This window comes from Dama dama, chromosome 4 (assembly GCF_033118175.1).
Source record: "Dama dama isolate Ldn47 chromosome 4, ASM3311817v1, whole genome shotgun sequence".
In the NCBI taxonomy this organism is placed as follows: Eukaryota; Metazoa; Chordata; class Mammalia; order Artiodactyla; family Cervidae; genus Dama; species Dama dama.
The window spans coordinates 16,373,295-16,387,117 of NC_083684.1; the positions used below are offsets into that span (position 1 = coordinate 16,373,295).

Sequence of the window (13,823 nt, forward strand, 5' to 3'; positions counted from 1 at the left end):
TTGCAGCAGGTTCCAGTACCGCTCAGCATGTCGTGGTTAGAGATCCTGCCTCTGTCTGAAGTTTTAACATTTTTGTTTATCTCGGGTTTTGGACATTAATTTTTTTTTAATCTTTTTTTTTTTTTTTGGTTGCATCGTGAAGCATGAGAGATCTTAGTTCCCTGACCAGGACCAAAACTGTGCCCCTGCGTTGGGAGCAGAGTCTTAACCACTGGACTGCCAGGGAAGTACCATTTGGGCATTAATTTTGATTTTTTTTTCAATTGCGTCAAAATTGTCTTTGTCTTGATCACTGGGTGTCTGGGGCATCCCCTTAAGTTTTGTACACAAGGTGAGGGCCTCCTGGCTTCACCCTGGTCCCAGCGGTAGTGAGGTGACACACACCCCCATCCCCATCACAGGGCAGGGCTGGCAGGAAAGTCTCCAGGTAAGAGAGGAAGATGCAGGTGACAATCCCACAAAAAATGAAACCAAAGCTAAAAGGCACTGAGGCTATAGGCCAGGCACTGTCCTCACTCCCTCCCGACCTTCCTTCCTTGAGCGCCCTACTGTGTGCTGAGCGCCCTCCCAGACTTCGGACAGAGCAGACTCGGAGATGCTTCCCCCCACCATACAGAACCCACATCCCGGTTTGGGGAGAGACGATAATATAATAAAATCCATAAGAATCAGCAAAACGTGAGGTGTGCCATGCTACTGGCTAAAGATGGTGGGGGGGTGGGGGGAGAAGAAAAGGAGCTATGAACCTCGTTTTAGGCACAGTCACCAAGCATGCCATCACCAAAACACCACGATCACCCAGGAAGGAGAGGTGCCCCTTGGCCCCCCTCGCAGACGGAGGAACTGAGGCAGCCCGCCCAGGAGAGGGCAGGGCGGGGCTCCCAGCCTGGGGCCGAGGCAGGAGAGGACCCAAAGCGTGGAGACCCCCAGCAGAACCCGGGCTTTCTCCACTTAAAGCGACCGCCTTGATGGTACGTTGGGCGGGGCTGTCTCCGCTTCCCTAAAAGGCGAAAGGCCAGGTTGGCTCAGCCTGGCCGGTGTCCGCCCCGCCTCCTCACCATGGACCACCCCGGGGTGGGCCCTCTAGGGCCGTCCCCCGAGGCTGGCAACGTGACCGCCCGCCCTCAAGTGTGCAAGTTCATTCATCCAGGGGCCCCTGCTGACTCACGCTTATGAAAGTGATTTTCCTGGCCCCGCCCTCCGCCCGCCTCTTCCCAGCCCCTGAAATACCCGGGCTTCCCGGCCTCTCGCACCCTCTTGGATCCCCACGGGGTAATGTGCGTCCCGCTCCCTCAGTCGGCTCCCTGACCCTCGTTTCTCCGAGAGGCCTGACCGCGCTCCCCAGTGTCCTCGACCCCGGCCTGTCAGGTGAGTGATCCGGGCGAGGCTTGGGGGAGGTGGGAGAAGGTAGCCTGACCAGGGCAGGGCCCTGGAGCCAGGCAGGGGGACCCCAGGCGGTCCTGAGGGTGGTCCACCCTGGCTCCCCACGACCAGCATGACCTCCGCAACCCCCGAGATCCTCCCCCACCCCTCCTGGCCATGCCCATCTCCAGGTGCCTGGCACCCTCCACCGACAGCTGCCCTGCCGGTTGGCTTGCTGGGAGTTCACCCCAGCCCACGTGATGCTACTCCAGGCAGGAAAGAGAGGTGTGGCCAGCCCAGGCCGGCTGCCCGGAGCCCCGAGGCCACTGGGTCCTGCGGGCAGGCTGGGTGCTGCCCTCCGGTCCCCGCCTCTCCTGCTCTCATGGGACCGAGCCCCCAGGGTCGAGGGGGACCTGGCTTCTCACAGGAGGGTTGGGGGTGCCGGGAATGAGGGCTGGGGTTTCAGAGGGTCTGGAAAGCTCCTGGGGCTCCAGGTGGGGGAGGCTCTGGGGGTGCTGGTGTCGTGGGGTGGGCGCCGCGGCCAAGGGCTCACCCTGGTGCTTGGCAGGTGGCACTCGGGCTGACGGAGCACCTCCCCATCCTTCCCTGCCCCAGCCTCATGGCACTTTCCCGGGGGCACTATTGTGCCGTCTTCCTCAGAGGGGACTCCGACAGGTGTCACAGGGCAGGGTTTGGGGTGTGGTCTCCAACATTCCTGGAAGAGAGACCTCCCTCCTGACCCCAGTTTTTCCCTTTGGGCAATAGGGATAACAGAAAGAAAAAAAAAAAAATCCATGGAGTGGGGTAGGAGGGTTGTCATTAAAGTGAAATGAGCAAAAATACCACAGGTGCTCAATAAATGTAGCCATACAGGTGTCCTAAGTCTTAGAGCAGTTTAATCTTCAATAACCCTACAAATTGCAATGCTCCAAACTCTATGCTCCACATCCAGGAAAGCATGATTATTCCCATTTCTTTTGCACTTCTTTTCTCCTGTGAACTCGAAGGCCTTTTTAATGTCAACATTTGCCATCTTCAACCAGAGGGACGTTGGAAACTGACCTTCCCAGCTTCCCAAAACTAAACAGTGTGTGAGAAATAGGAAGTTACACTTTCAAATGGAAATTTGGCAGCGTGCGTTCTTCCGAGGAGGTTTCGAGAGCTCCGCGTCTCGGGACTTGGGCCCTGTGTGTATCGCCACACAGGAAGTAATCGCTCAGGTCAGCCTCTGGGTGGTGACCTCGCGCATGTGGCATCCAGAAGTTTCTGGCATGAGCACTGGACGTGGGGTCCAAAAGCCCTGGTGGTGAATGGGGCCTTCTTCCTCCTGGGAGCGTGAAGACGGGGCAGTCCGTTGTGGTTCCTCATCTGTAAACGGAGGCTCCTGCAAACAACCCCCCTTACTGGTGCTGGGAGGATTCACAGGGACGGAGCAGAGAAGGACTTGGCCTGGGGTGGGCGCTCCGTGGGCACCCAGTGTGGTGGGCTGTGGGGTGTCCAGGGACCAAACTCTCAATTCGTTACCCACTGGCTCTGTAACCTCGGGGGCATGGCCTCACCGCCCTGAGCCTCAGTTCGCGCGTCTGTAAAGTGGGTTCCGTGAGGATGAAAGCTGCTGATGGGAAAGGAGCTTGTGACGGGGACGTCACTTGCGTCCTGTTGCTGGTGTTCCCGGGGTCAGTGAGGACAGCAGCGCGGCGCCCCGGCTGTGTGAAGGGCGTGTTCTAGGAACCACAGCCCCTGCCCCAGGGCCACCGGCAGGTCAGTGAGACGCTGTCCCCTCCCAGCTGGAGGACCAGCCCCGTGGCCCCCATCCCCGACACCAGCACCAGGACAGAGTTGCACTCAGCCTGCGGGGGCCTCTGTCACACTGCCTCAGGGGGCGTGAGAAGGCCCTTGCACAGGGCAGCCTGGGCTCAAAACCAGTTCAGCCTGCACACCTTGTGGCAAATTCCCCACAAGCCGTCCAGGACGGTGAGACGCTTGCTCGGCCTCAGCTTCCCCATCTGTAATATGGGCGTGGTCGTGAGAGTACGTCTAACAAGCCAGTTAAATATGGGTTAAGTTGGTGAATGTGGTCAAGTGTTTAGGGCATGCTCAGCACCCACTCACCCCACACAAGTTCAGAAATGCTGGTCGTCCTGTGTGGCAGCGCTGTCACCCCAGGGCGGACAGCAGGGTCCCTGCAGGGAACCAGGCGTGGAGTGGGCCAAGGGGTCCCTGATGGGGGACACAGCTCACGTCCCAGGCCCCACTGAGGCGGTTCTCAGGAGACCGGAGGGCACATCCCCCTGTGAGGCCCGAGGCGCCCTGCTGCCTCCGAGCCGCCCGTCCTCACCTGTCAGCTGGAGATGACGGCGCCTGCCTCTCAGGGTGCCTGCAGGGCCCAGATGCTGTGGCTTAGCTGCAAGCTCCTCTCCTTGCAAACTGTAAAGTGCTGTGGGTGGGTGCAGTGAGAGTGACACCCAGGGCCTCCGGCCAGCCCCTCCGGCCGTCCCCCACCCCTATGCCCGGTGGGGGACGCTGGTGTTGCTGTCACTCTTAGCACATCAGAGGTCACATGTCGGCCTCGGTTGTGCTCCCTCAGCCCCTTCAAGATCTGCAAAAAACGTGAATCAGTTGCCTACTCTCCCAAATCAGGGAATTCACATAAAAATCCAGACTTAAGCTTTTTCCTGGAAGAATTCTGAAGGCCGGTGGTGCTAGGACCCCATCCCTGGCTGCTCGTGGCTGTCTGGCCACCGACTCACCCTTTCACTTGCTGTGAGCCCCCAGTCTCCCTGGCGACAGGCCGAGAGGTGTGCGCGGACTGTTCAGGCAAAGCTGTGCTTGGGGGACGTGGAGAAGGTGGGTCTGGACTCACCTGGAGAGACCTGCAGCTTCAAGTTCTGGGGTTGGGTCCCTCGGAGTGATTTGGGCTTGTGGCCAGAAGAGGGCGCCGGCGCTCCAGAGACGAGCTGGTTTAAAGGCATTTCTTCCCAAACCGAGAGGCTCGGGCTTCCCGCGCGTGTCTGTCTGTTCTAGCCCAGCCCCTGAGCCCTGGGCTCTTCCCAATGGCCCATTTTCTCCAGATCGGTACTCCATGTACAGCACCTCCCTGTGTCCCCCCACCCCCCAACAAACCTATGAGGTAGAGACTGTGATCATTCCCATTACACAGATGAAGAAACCGAGACCCAGAGAGGTCCAGGAATGGGCCCATTGTCACCAGTTCAGAAGCGCCTCTCCAGGCCCAGGTCCACTGAAGACCTGAGGGCTGACTTGTGAGGTGGGGGTGTGGCTGTCACAGACGTGCTGGGCAGGGCTTGCTTCAAGAAAGAGCCAACTCATTGGAAAAGACCCTGATGCTGGGAAAAGATTGAGGGCAGGAGGAGAAGGGGATGACAGAGGATGAGATGGCTGGATGGCATCACCCACTCAATGGACATGAGTTTGGGTAAACTCCAGGAGATGGTGAAGGACAGGGAAGCCTGGCGTGCTGCAGTCCATGGGGTCACAAAAGTCAGATACAACTTGGCGACGAAACAACCGTTCCCATCCGTGATGAGATGGGAGTGTGGAGTGAGGCTCAGAGAGCGGGAGACGACCAGGCTGGGGGAGGGAGCCCTGCATTATTGGGCCTGTTTAGGAGGTAGCAGGTGTGAGAGGGGAGCATCATCCTAAGACTCAGGGAGGATCCTGGACTTGACCCTGAGGCCAGCGGGAGGTCACCCTGCAGCTGGGAAGTGACCGCCTGACCCCCAGGCTCAGCAAGCGGCCCCTCTTCCCCTGTGCCCCCAGGTCGGCTGCCAGCCCCACGCCCCCCACCAGCCGCAGCCATGAGCAACCGGAGGAAGGACCACCTTGGTGCCTGCAGCTCAGAGCCCCTCCCGGTCATCATCATTGGTGAGTGCTGCTCAAGGCAGGGGGGGTGGGGGGTCTGAGGTCAGGAGCGTCCACTCAGCGCTCTGCTCAGCAGTTTCTAAAACATCACTCCAAACAGTCCTTCCAGGAACCCGCAAGGCTGGAGCAGAATGAGCTGGAGAGGCTGCCCGGTGGGGTGGGGGGGTGGGCTGCTGGTGATGAGTGGGCAGCTGGCCTGTGTTTCCCCTGCGCTGGGTGCCTGAGTGAGGGGACACAGCAGCTGCATGTGTCCCGCCCTCAGGTCTGCAGAAAGGGGGGACAGAGGTCCCCGCCCTCCAGGCCAGCATCAGGTTGAACCACGTGAAATGGCCATTTTTGTAAGTTCAGGACGGTTGAGCATCAGCAATTTCACATGGTTCATCCTAACCGTTGTCTCCATAAGTAGGACTCAGGACAGCACAAGATAAGAGAAGGGCAAATAAGAAGTGATGTCACGAGGTTAATTGCCCACGAAGGGCCACTGGTGAGTCCTGGGGTTCATTAGGACCTGCGAGCAGGCGGCCCCACCACGGGTGGCTTTAGCACCCGTCCGGAGCACCCCTGCCCCCGAGCTCACCCAGTCAGCACATCGTCCTGCGTGCTGCAGTGTTCTCCACATCCCTCGGACCCACCGCAAGGTCGGTCCTAGAGAACTGGGCTTGTTCCTGGTAGTCTCAGGGTCTCAGTCTTGCCGCTCTGTGACCACAGGCAAGTTACTCAGCCTCTCTGTGCTCCAGCATCCTCTCCTAGCAAAGGAGGAAAAGTAGCATGCACCTGGCTCAGTGGGATAATGCCTGGACTTCCAGGCTACAGAGAGGCTTGTTACAGCAGCAGTAGCCTTATTATTTTGTTGTTAAAATCAGTGGGGACTTCCCTGGAGGTCCAATGGTTCAGACTTCGCCTTCCAATGCAGGGAGAGCAGATTTGATTCCCGGTCTGGGAGCTAAGATCCCATATGCCTTGAGGCCAAAAAACCAAAACATCAAACAGAATATTATTTTTAAAAATTTAATAAAGACTTTAAAAATGGTCCACATTGGAAAAAAATTTTTTTTAAATCACTTAACACAAAGCTTGACACATAGTAAGCACTCAGTGAACATCAGTGGTTATTTCCACAGCTCTCTTGTTAAAGTGGTGCAGCGCTAATAGATGCTTTGTTTTTGTTTATGAGTGAAGAGCAAATCAGGGAATGAGACAGATCAAAACCGGAGCTCTCGGTGGTGGTCGTGGTCTCGGGGCTCCAACGCTCTGCCCTCTGACTGCGCCCTTTCTCCCCAGGCAATGGTCCCTCGGGCATCTGCCTGTCCTACCTGCTCTCAGGCTACACCCCCTACGTGAGGCCGGATGCCATCCACCCGCACCCCCTGCTGCAGAGGAAGCTCTCAGAGGCGCCAGGGGTCTCCATCATGGACCAGGTGGGCTTGAGCTCTGGGACAGGGGCGGACACCCCCACTGCAGGGAAACTCTCCCAGGCAAAAATAAAAAAGCTGCATTTGTGGGAAGTCCCCGCTAGTCCACTGGTGAGGACTCGGTGCTCTCACTGTCGGGCTCAGAGTTCGATCCCTGGACAGGGAAGTAGGATCCCACAAGCCATGTGGCACAGCCAAGAAACAACAGGATGCGTGTGTGAGACATGGGAAGCCACAGAAACAGGGAAAGAGGGGTGGCAGCTAAGACGTCAGCTCGCCTCGCCTCCCCTAGTCCAGCGATTCTAAACCCAGGACGGTTTTGCTCTCCTGGGGACGCTTGGCCATCTAGAGACAGTTTCAGTTGTCACGCCCAGAGTGGTGACACCACTGGCTTAGAGGGTTGAGGCCAGGGATGCCGGGACATCCCACCACACACAGGATGAGCCCCCCAGCCCCGGAGCCATAGCTGAGGACCCCAGTCCTGGATACTGCAGACCTACTAGCCCCTGCTCGGGAGGGCCGACCAGCACCCCCCCCCACACCCCTCGCCTCCCAGGAGGTCACTCAGCGCAGCCCCTTCAGGCAGCATCCATCAAGCTGGGCCCCTCCACCCCGGAGCTGGAGGATGAGGAAGTAAGCCACCATGGGGTCTAGATAGGGATTTCCCGGAATGCCTCCAACAGGTCACCCGTCCCTCAGTACAATCCGCAGAGAAAAACGTTTGTGCTCCAGTAAAGCTGAGAAACGCTGGGTTTGGCGAATCTAAGCGGGTAAATGCCACCGCAGGGCTTGTCAGAGCCTTTAGTGTGCTGCCGTGTGTGATGGCTTTCAGGGAGGCAGCATTTCCCAAGCTCATCTGACACCCCGATATGAGGGAGGGAAGGTGAGACCAGGCGGCCCTCCTCCAGGGGCCCCTCTGACCTGCCCTCCCCCGCGCCCCCAACTCCAGGACCTAGACTACCTGTCCGAAGGCCTGGAAGGCCGGTGCCAAAGCCCTGTGGCCCTGCTCTTTGACACCCTCCTGCGGCCAGACACGGACTTTGGGGGCAGCGTGGAGTCTGTCCTTACCTGGAGGCACCAGAAGGAGCGAGCCATCCCCCATCTGGTCCTGGGCCGGAACCCGCCTGGGGGCGCCTGGCATGTGAGTGGGGCCTGGACGGGGTGCGGGGACTTGCACCAAACCTCCCTAACGCAGGTCAGGGCTCTTGCACTCCCCACCTTTCCCTACTGGTCCCCACTGCCCCCTCCACCCTCCCCTCCGCCCACCCCCAGCCCCAGCTGAGGCCTCCCCTGCTCTCCAGCCCTGGGGCAGCTGGGGGCCAGCAGAGACCTGGACTTTGCTCTCCTTCACTCCTAGTCCATTGAAGGCTCCATGGTGACCCTGAGCCAAGGCGAGTGGATGGGGCTCCCCGACCTGCAGGTCAAGGACTGGATGTGCAAGAAGCGCAGGTGAGGGTTCCCTGGAAAGCCACGGTGGGCAGGGAAGACCCGAGCCCGCCCCCGACACTGAACCAGGAGCCAGAGGTCAAGGGGCTTCAGGGGCTCATCAAGCCTGCCCTCGAGGGGGACGCTGCGGCCCGGGCTGGGGAAAGGACTTGCCCAGGGCCGCACAGGCGGTAAGCAGCAGAGCTGGGCTCCCCAGGACTCCCCGTCCAGTGCTCCTGCCTCTCAATCTCGACTGGGCCTCCCTGTAGCATCCCAGGCTCTAAGGAGAGCTGACCACTGGCCCCTGCCCCCCACATCCTGCCTTGGAGCCTCTGGCCCAGGCTCCCCGGTCCTCTGGCCTCCCGCAGCCCCTCCCGATATTCTGAGCTTGGCCTGCAACCGTCTCTTTTTCTCAGTCAGCTAATCAATCGGATGCACTTTTTAAAATTGATTTTGCATTAGAAACATAACCACAGTACAGGAAATTGGAAACTGAGAAAAAAAAGACAGCTGACTCCTAACCCCGCACTCCTCCCCAGCACTGCCGCACCTCGGAGGGTTCTCTTCCCATCCCACTTCCTGCTCCATAATGACCACACTGCACACTTCTCACCACCCCAGAGAGACAGCCGAATCACAACAGATGCCAGCCCCTGCTTATCCCGGGGCACAGGGCGTAAAGTCGCCCAGTGCTCAGGGTGGCATCTGCCCTTGAACGTTTTCTCCTCCCTCTGGGTTCTGACAGGGGGCCTGTTGTTCAATCTCTCAGTCGTGTCCGACTCTTTGTGACCCCATGGCCTGCAGCACACCAAGCTCTTCTGTCCTCCTCCATCTCCCGGAGCGTGCTCAAACTCATGTCCATCGAGTCAGTGATGCCATCCAACCACCTCATCCTTTATCATTCCCTCCTCCTCCTGCCTTCAATCTTTCCCAGCATCAGGGTCTTTTCCAATGAGTCAGGTCTTCGCCATCAGGTGGCCAAAGTATTGGAGCTTCAGCTTCAGTCCTTTTAATGAATATTCAGGATTGATTTCCTTAAGGACTGCCTGGCTAGATCTCCTTGCTATCCAAGGGACTCTCAAGAGTCTTCTCCAGCACCACAGTTCGAAGGCATCAATTCTTCGGTGCTCAGCCACCCAGTAGGCAGTTGATCTATTGGAAACCTCGCTTGACGTCTCTGGAAACTCTGTTCCATCCCTCCAGAGTTCATGGTCTGTCCTTTTGACACAAATATTTTTTGCCCCAGCAAATGTGGTAGAAAGACATCCAGGCCGGTGTAGTGATGTGTTAACAGACAGACAGGAATGTAAATTTCAGCAGACACACCCTTTCCTGTCCTACTCTTAAAATATAACGTTATGTCACAAGGATCTCACATGGTGATTACACAGTGACTGCAGCCATGCTGTCACACGGCCATGTAATATTCCCGAGAGGGGCGGGCAGCTCCACTCATTCCTACACACCAGCCCTTGTGCTTGGATGTCAGAGCCAAAAGCCACAACAGACGCACCCCCTGTCCTCATGGTGCTGCCGCAGTTCCTAAACCACTCCCCAGTCACAGAGCTTTCATTCTTTCCAATGTGCATTATTATAAGGAACCCTGGGTGCAACATCCTCTTAGGACAGCCCTTTAAAACACTTTCTACTAAAACAGAGGAGTGGAAATGACCAACCCACAGCCGTGAATTCCAGAGTTCCAGTTTCAGGAGCAGCCTAATGAGTTGGGTTGGCTGCAGTGGCCTTAAGGGATATCTGAGCTCACCTACAATCTTGCGTCCTTACTGACGGGTTGTATTGACGATGTGTCACAAAAGATTCCCTTTGAGTTAATCCAAAACAACATGTCCACAAGTCAGTGAAGGGAACTCACTGAAGGTCACCTGGGAAGCTACAGGGAGGAGCCGAGATGGCATCGTCTATGCCTCACCCACTGGCAACAGCCCTGGAAAAGGTGGTAATAATAGCAAGAGTGATAATAACAACAAAAATAACAGTAACAACAGCCACGGCTGGTACTGTGTGTTGAGGACTGTGTTAAGTGCTCTATGTGGGTTATTATTCAACCTAGTTCTTCACTGAAATATAAGCACATATAGAAACACACAATTCACATGCCTGCAGGTGGATGTAATTTCTCAAAGTGGATACACATACGTTTCAGTCACCCAAACTCAAAAAGCAGACCCCTTCTCCCCAGAAGCCCCCCTCAGGCCCCTCCCAATCACCCCCTTCCTAAGAGGCCACCCCTCTCTGAATGTATAACTCCATAGATGAGCTTTATCTGTGTGAACTTTATAAAAATGGAATCCTACCCCAATGCACATAGAATACTGGTCAGTATTGGAGGAAAGTGTCATGGCCAACCCCGCGTCACTCACAGCCTGTCAGGTTCTAGTCTAAACCCTTCACTCCTGTCATCTGAGCCTCTCAACGACGGCAGGGGACAAGTGCTGTCACCGCGGTCATTTTGCAAATGAGGGACTGAGGCAGGGGGTTCCCACAGGACCCAGGCCCTCTGGCACCAGAGGCCACACTCTCAACCCCACCCTCATCAGCTCCATTGTACAGAAAAGAGAGGTTTTTACAGCTCAGAGGGGCTGAACCCCTTGAGCAAGTCCTACGCCCAGGGGTGGTGCAGCCACACTCCAGGGCCTGACTCCAGCCTGTCCACCCGATGACCGCCCCAGTCCCACCCCAGTCCACTGACACTCACGCCTCCTCGTCCTCCCCTCCCCCAGAGGTCTTCGCAATAGCCGGGCCACGGCCGGCGACATCGCCCACTACTACAGCGACTACGTGATCAAGAAGGACCTGAGCCACAACTTCGTGTCCAACGCCGTGGTCACGGCCGTGGAGTGGGGGACGCCCGAGCCCAGCAGCCCTGGGGCCCGGGACCCCAGCCCGCTCTTCCAGGTGAGCGGCTCCGTGACCACCGAGGACCAGAGCCAGCAGTCCTTCTCCCTGAGTGCCCGCAACATAGTCCTGGCCACAGGCACGTCTGACAGCCCGGCCCGCCTCGGCGTCCCTGGGGAGGCCCTGCCCTTCGTCCACCACGACCTGTCGGCCCTGGAGGCGGCCACGCGGGCAGGCACGGTGTCCCCGTCCTCGGACCCTGTCCTCATCATCGGGGCGGGGCTGTCGGCCGCAGACGCGGTCCTCTACGCCCGCCACTACAACGTCCCTGTGATCCACGCCTTCCGCCGGCCCGTGGACGACCCCGGCCTGGTGTTCAACCAGCTGCCCAAGATGCTGTACCCCGAGTACCACAAGGTTCACCAGATGATGCGCGAGCAGTCCATCCTGTCGCCCAGCCCCTACGAGGGCTACCGCAGCCTCCCAGAGCACCAGCTGCTGCTCCTCAAGGAGGACCGCCAGGCCGTGTTCCGCGACCCCCAGGGCCTCCAGAAGGTCTTCGGCGTGGCCCTGGTGCTGGTGCTCATCGGCTCCCACCCCAATCTGTCCTTCCTCCCGGGGGCAGGCGCCGACCTCGCCGTGGACCCTGACCAGCCCCTGAGTGCCAAGAGGAACCCCATTGAGGTGGACCCCTTCACCTACCAGAGCATCCACCAGGAGGGTCTGTACGCCGTGGGGCCGCTGGCCGGGGACAACTTTGTGCGCTTCGTGCAGGGCGGGGCCCTGGCCGTGGCCAGCTCCCTGCTGCGGAAGGAGGCCAGGAAGCCACCCTAGCACCTGGCCCGGCAGCGTTACACCCAGGCCCTAAGAGGAGGGAGATCACCACAGCCCTGCCGGATGCACAGTGCGTCCCAAGATGCCCCAGTGATGGGAGGGGGCCTCTCCTGCAGGAGACAGGAGCAGCCATGAGCCCACGCCACAGGCCTCTCAGATGAAGAGTGGGAAACCCAGACTTCCCGGACTCAGACCAGGGTGGAAACAGTGGCCACAGGACACGGTAGGCCCAGAGCTGTAATTGGGGGTGAAGTGGCCCGTGTGAGCTGGGATCACCAGGGCCCGCGGAGCACCGAGCCAGGAGGACTTCCAGGCCCCGCTCTTTCCAGAATCAGGTCCCAAATAAAACCAGCGCCTGCCTCCACTCCTGTGTCTGAGGACTCTCTGCTTGGGGAGGGGGCCAGGTGCCCAGGACCCTGACCCCGGGAGCTGGGGAGTCAGAGCAGGGGCAGAAGCACAGGGTTGTGTGGGAGAGGGTCCCGGGGCTGGGGGACACTGGGCGGTGTCCCAAGGGGAAGGGCAGATGTGACTGAGGAGTGGGTGCTGGGGAGGCTTTCCCAGCCCCGCCCACCCCTCGGGTCTAGTCCCGCTCACTCCCTCTCCCTTCAGTGGATCCTCTGTGTTCTCCACACTTGAACCTGCCACAGGGCCTTTGCACAGGCTAAGCTCTAGCCCAGGGAACTTCCCCATCCTCTCTTTAACTCCTCCTCTTCTTACAGTCTCTGAGCATAAGGACCATTTCCTCTAGGAAGCCTCTTCTGACATATGCCCCTCCGTGGCCTGAAGGTAGAGCCCACTCTAGTGGGTCAGGGTTCCACCCCTTCATTGCAGTTCAGTTCTCACTCTTCATTATTTGTGGGATCATTCCAGTATCTGGCTCCGCCCACTTGGCTGTAAGCTCCAGGAGGCCAAGGCAAGCCCTCCTCTGTTTTTCCCTTGTTCTTGCAACCCAGTGCGGCCACCAGGCCTAGCACCCAGCAGGGGCTCCTTTAATTCTCTGGTTCGGTGGGTGGGGTCTGGAAGGATGGACATGGGGAGTATAAGGGGAAGAGGGTGTTCCAGGGGTGGGGAAGACTAGTTCTGGGCGTTAACGCGCGGGGGAGGTCTGAGGGGCGTGCACCCTGTGGAAGGGACGAGTGGGTACTTGCGGAGTGGAGAAAGTGGCCCCGGTGTGTGGGCGCGCGTTCCCTGGGCTGCAGCCGGCAGAGGGCGCTCCGGGCTCGCCGGACACGGCGCTCCGGCCCCGGCGGCGGCGGCGCCACGGCGCGGGGGAGGGGGGCAATTCTTCCGGGGGGCGGGCAGGGGGAGACTTTCGGAATGGGGGCAGCCCCCAGGGATGCACCCCCGAAGCCATACCCTCCACCACCCCGCGCCTGCCAGGCAGCCCCCTCCGCGGCCGGGCCGGGGTCTAGCTCCCCAGCCCTGCACCCCATTGCCGGCAGCCCCCTGCTGCCGCGCCCGGCCGCCCGGGGCGGGGGCGGTGGCCCACGGGGCACGTGGCTCCGGGTCCGGGCGGAGCGGCGCCCCCCCTCCCGTCCCCCGGCGCCGGCCCGTCCCCGCTTGGCCGCGGCCGCGGGGGCAGAGGGAGGGAGGGCGGGGCGCGCGGGCGGCGGCGGCGGGCGGCGCCGGGGAGGGGGTCGCGCGGGGGCGGGCCGCGGGCCGGGCGGGGGTCGGCGGGCTTCCGGGCGGCGGCGGCGGCGGGCGCGGCGCGATGTGCGAGCGGGCGGCGCGCCTGTGCAGGGCCGGCGCGCACAGGCTGCTCCGGGAGCCGCCGCCGCAGGGCCGGGCGCTGGGCGGGCTGCTGCGCTGGGTGGGCGCCAGGATGGGCGAGCCCCGGGCGCCGCTGGCCCCCGACGCCCCCGACACCCCCGACACCCCAGCCGCGGACCCCGGCCCCTACCCGGGCCCCGCCTCGCCGCGCGGGGGCACCGCCGTCATCCTGGACGTGAGTACGCGCGGGCCGGGACCCGTTCTCCCCCGCGGGCGACGCGGACGCCGCGCTCCCGGGTCCCCGCCGGCACCTGCAAGACCCCCTTCTCCCTGGAGGGCAGG

At 60.1% G+C, this 13,823-nt stretch overlaps 2 protein-coding genes across 4 annotated transcripts in view; both read left to right on the forward strand.

Annotated features, from left to right (window-relative positions):
• Positions 1 to 1,218: 1,218 nt before the first annotated feature.
• OSGIN1 (oxidative stress induced growth inhibitor 1) lies at positions 1,219 to 11,785 on the forward strand. The gene is made up of 6 exons (XM_061138286.1): positions 1,219 to 1,368; positions 5,143 to 5,247; positions 6,526 to 6,662; positions 7,606 to 7,797; positions 8,014 to 8,105; positions 10,823 to 11,785. Exons 2-6 carry the CDS (start codon positions 5,181 to 5,183, stop codon positions 11,769 to 11,771), a joined length of 1,437 nt encoding a protein of 478 aa, XP_060994269.1. The 5' UTR covers positions 1,219 to 1,368; positions 5,143 to 5,180; the 3' UTR covers positions 11,772 to 11,785.
• Positions 11,786 to 11,928: 143 nt separating this feature from the next.
• The window catches only part of NECAB2 (N-terminal EF-hand calcium binding protein 2), a 43,718-nt gene continuing 41,823 nt past the window's right edge, over positions 11,929 to 13,823 (forward strand). Inside the window, exon 1 of one of the 3 annotated variants that reach the window (XM_061138289.1) lies at positions 11,929 to 11,994. In XM_061138289.1, coding sequence (XP_060994272.1) covers positions 11,929 to 11,994 — 66 coding nt within the window. Of the gene's footprint in view, positions 11,995 to 13,482; positions 13,717 to 13,823 lie in introns of those variants that run through there. The other 2 variants (XM_061138288.1, XM_061138290.1) reach the window with 2 other exon arrangements.

Coding starts and splice junctions, on each gene's coding strand:
- OSGIN1 (XM_061138286.1), top strand. CDS start 5,181: ATGAGCAACCGGAGGAAGGACCACCTTGGTGCCTGCAGCTCAGAGCCC. Junction 5,248..6,525: donor CCTCCCGGTCATCATCATTG/GTGAGTGCTGCT, acceptor CTTTCTCCCCAG/GCAATGGTCCCTCGGGCATC. Junction 6,663..7,605: donor GGGTCTCCATCATGGACCAG/GTGGGCTTGAGC, acceptor CCCCAACTCCAG/GACCTAGACTACCTGTCCGA.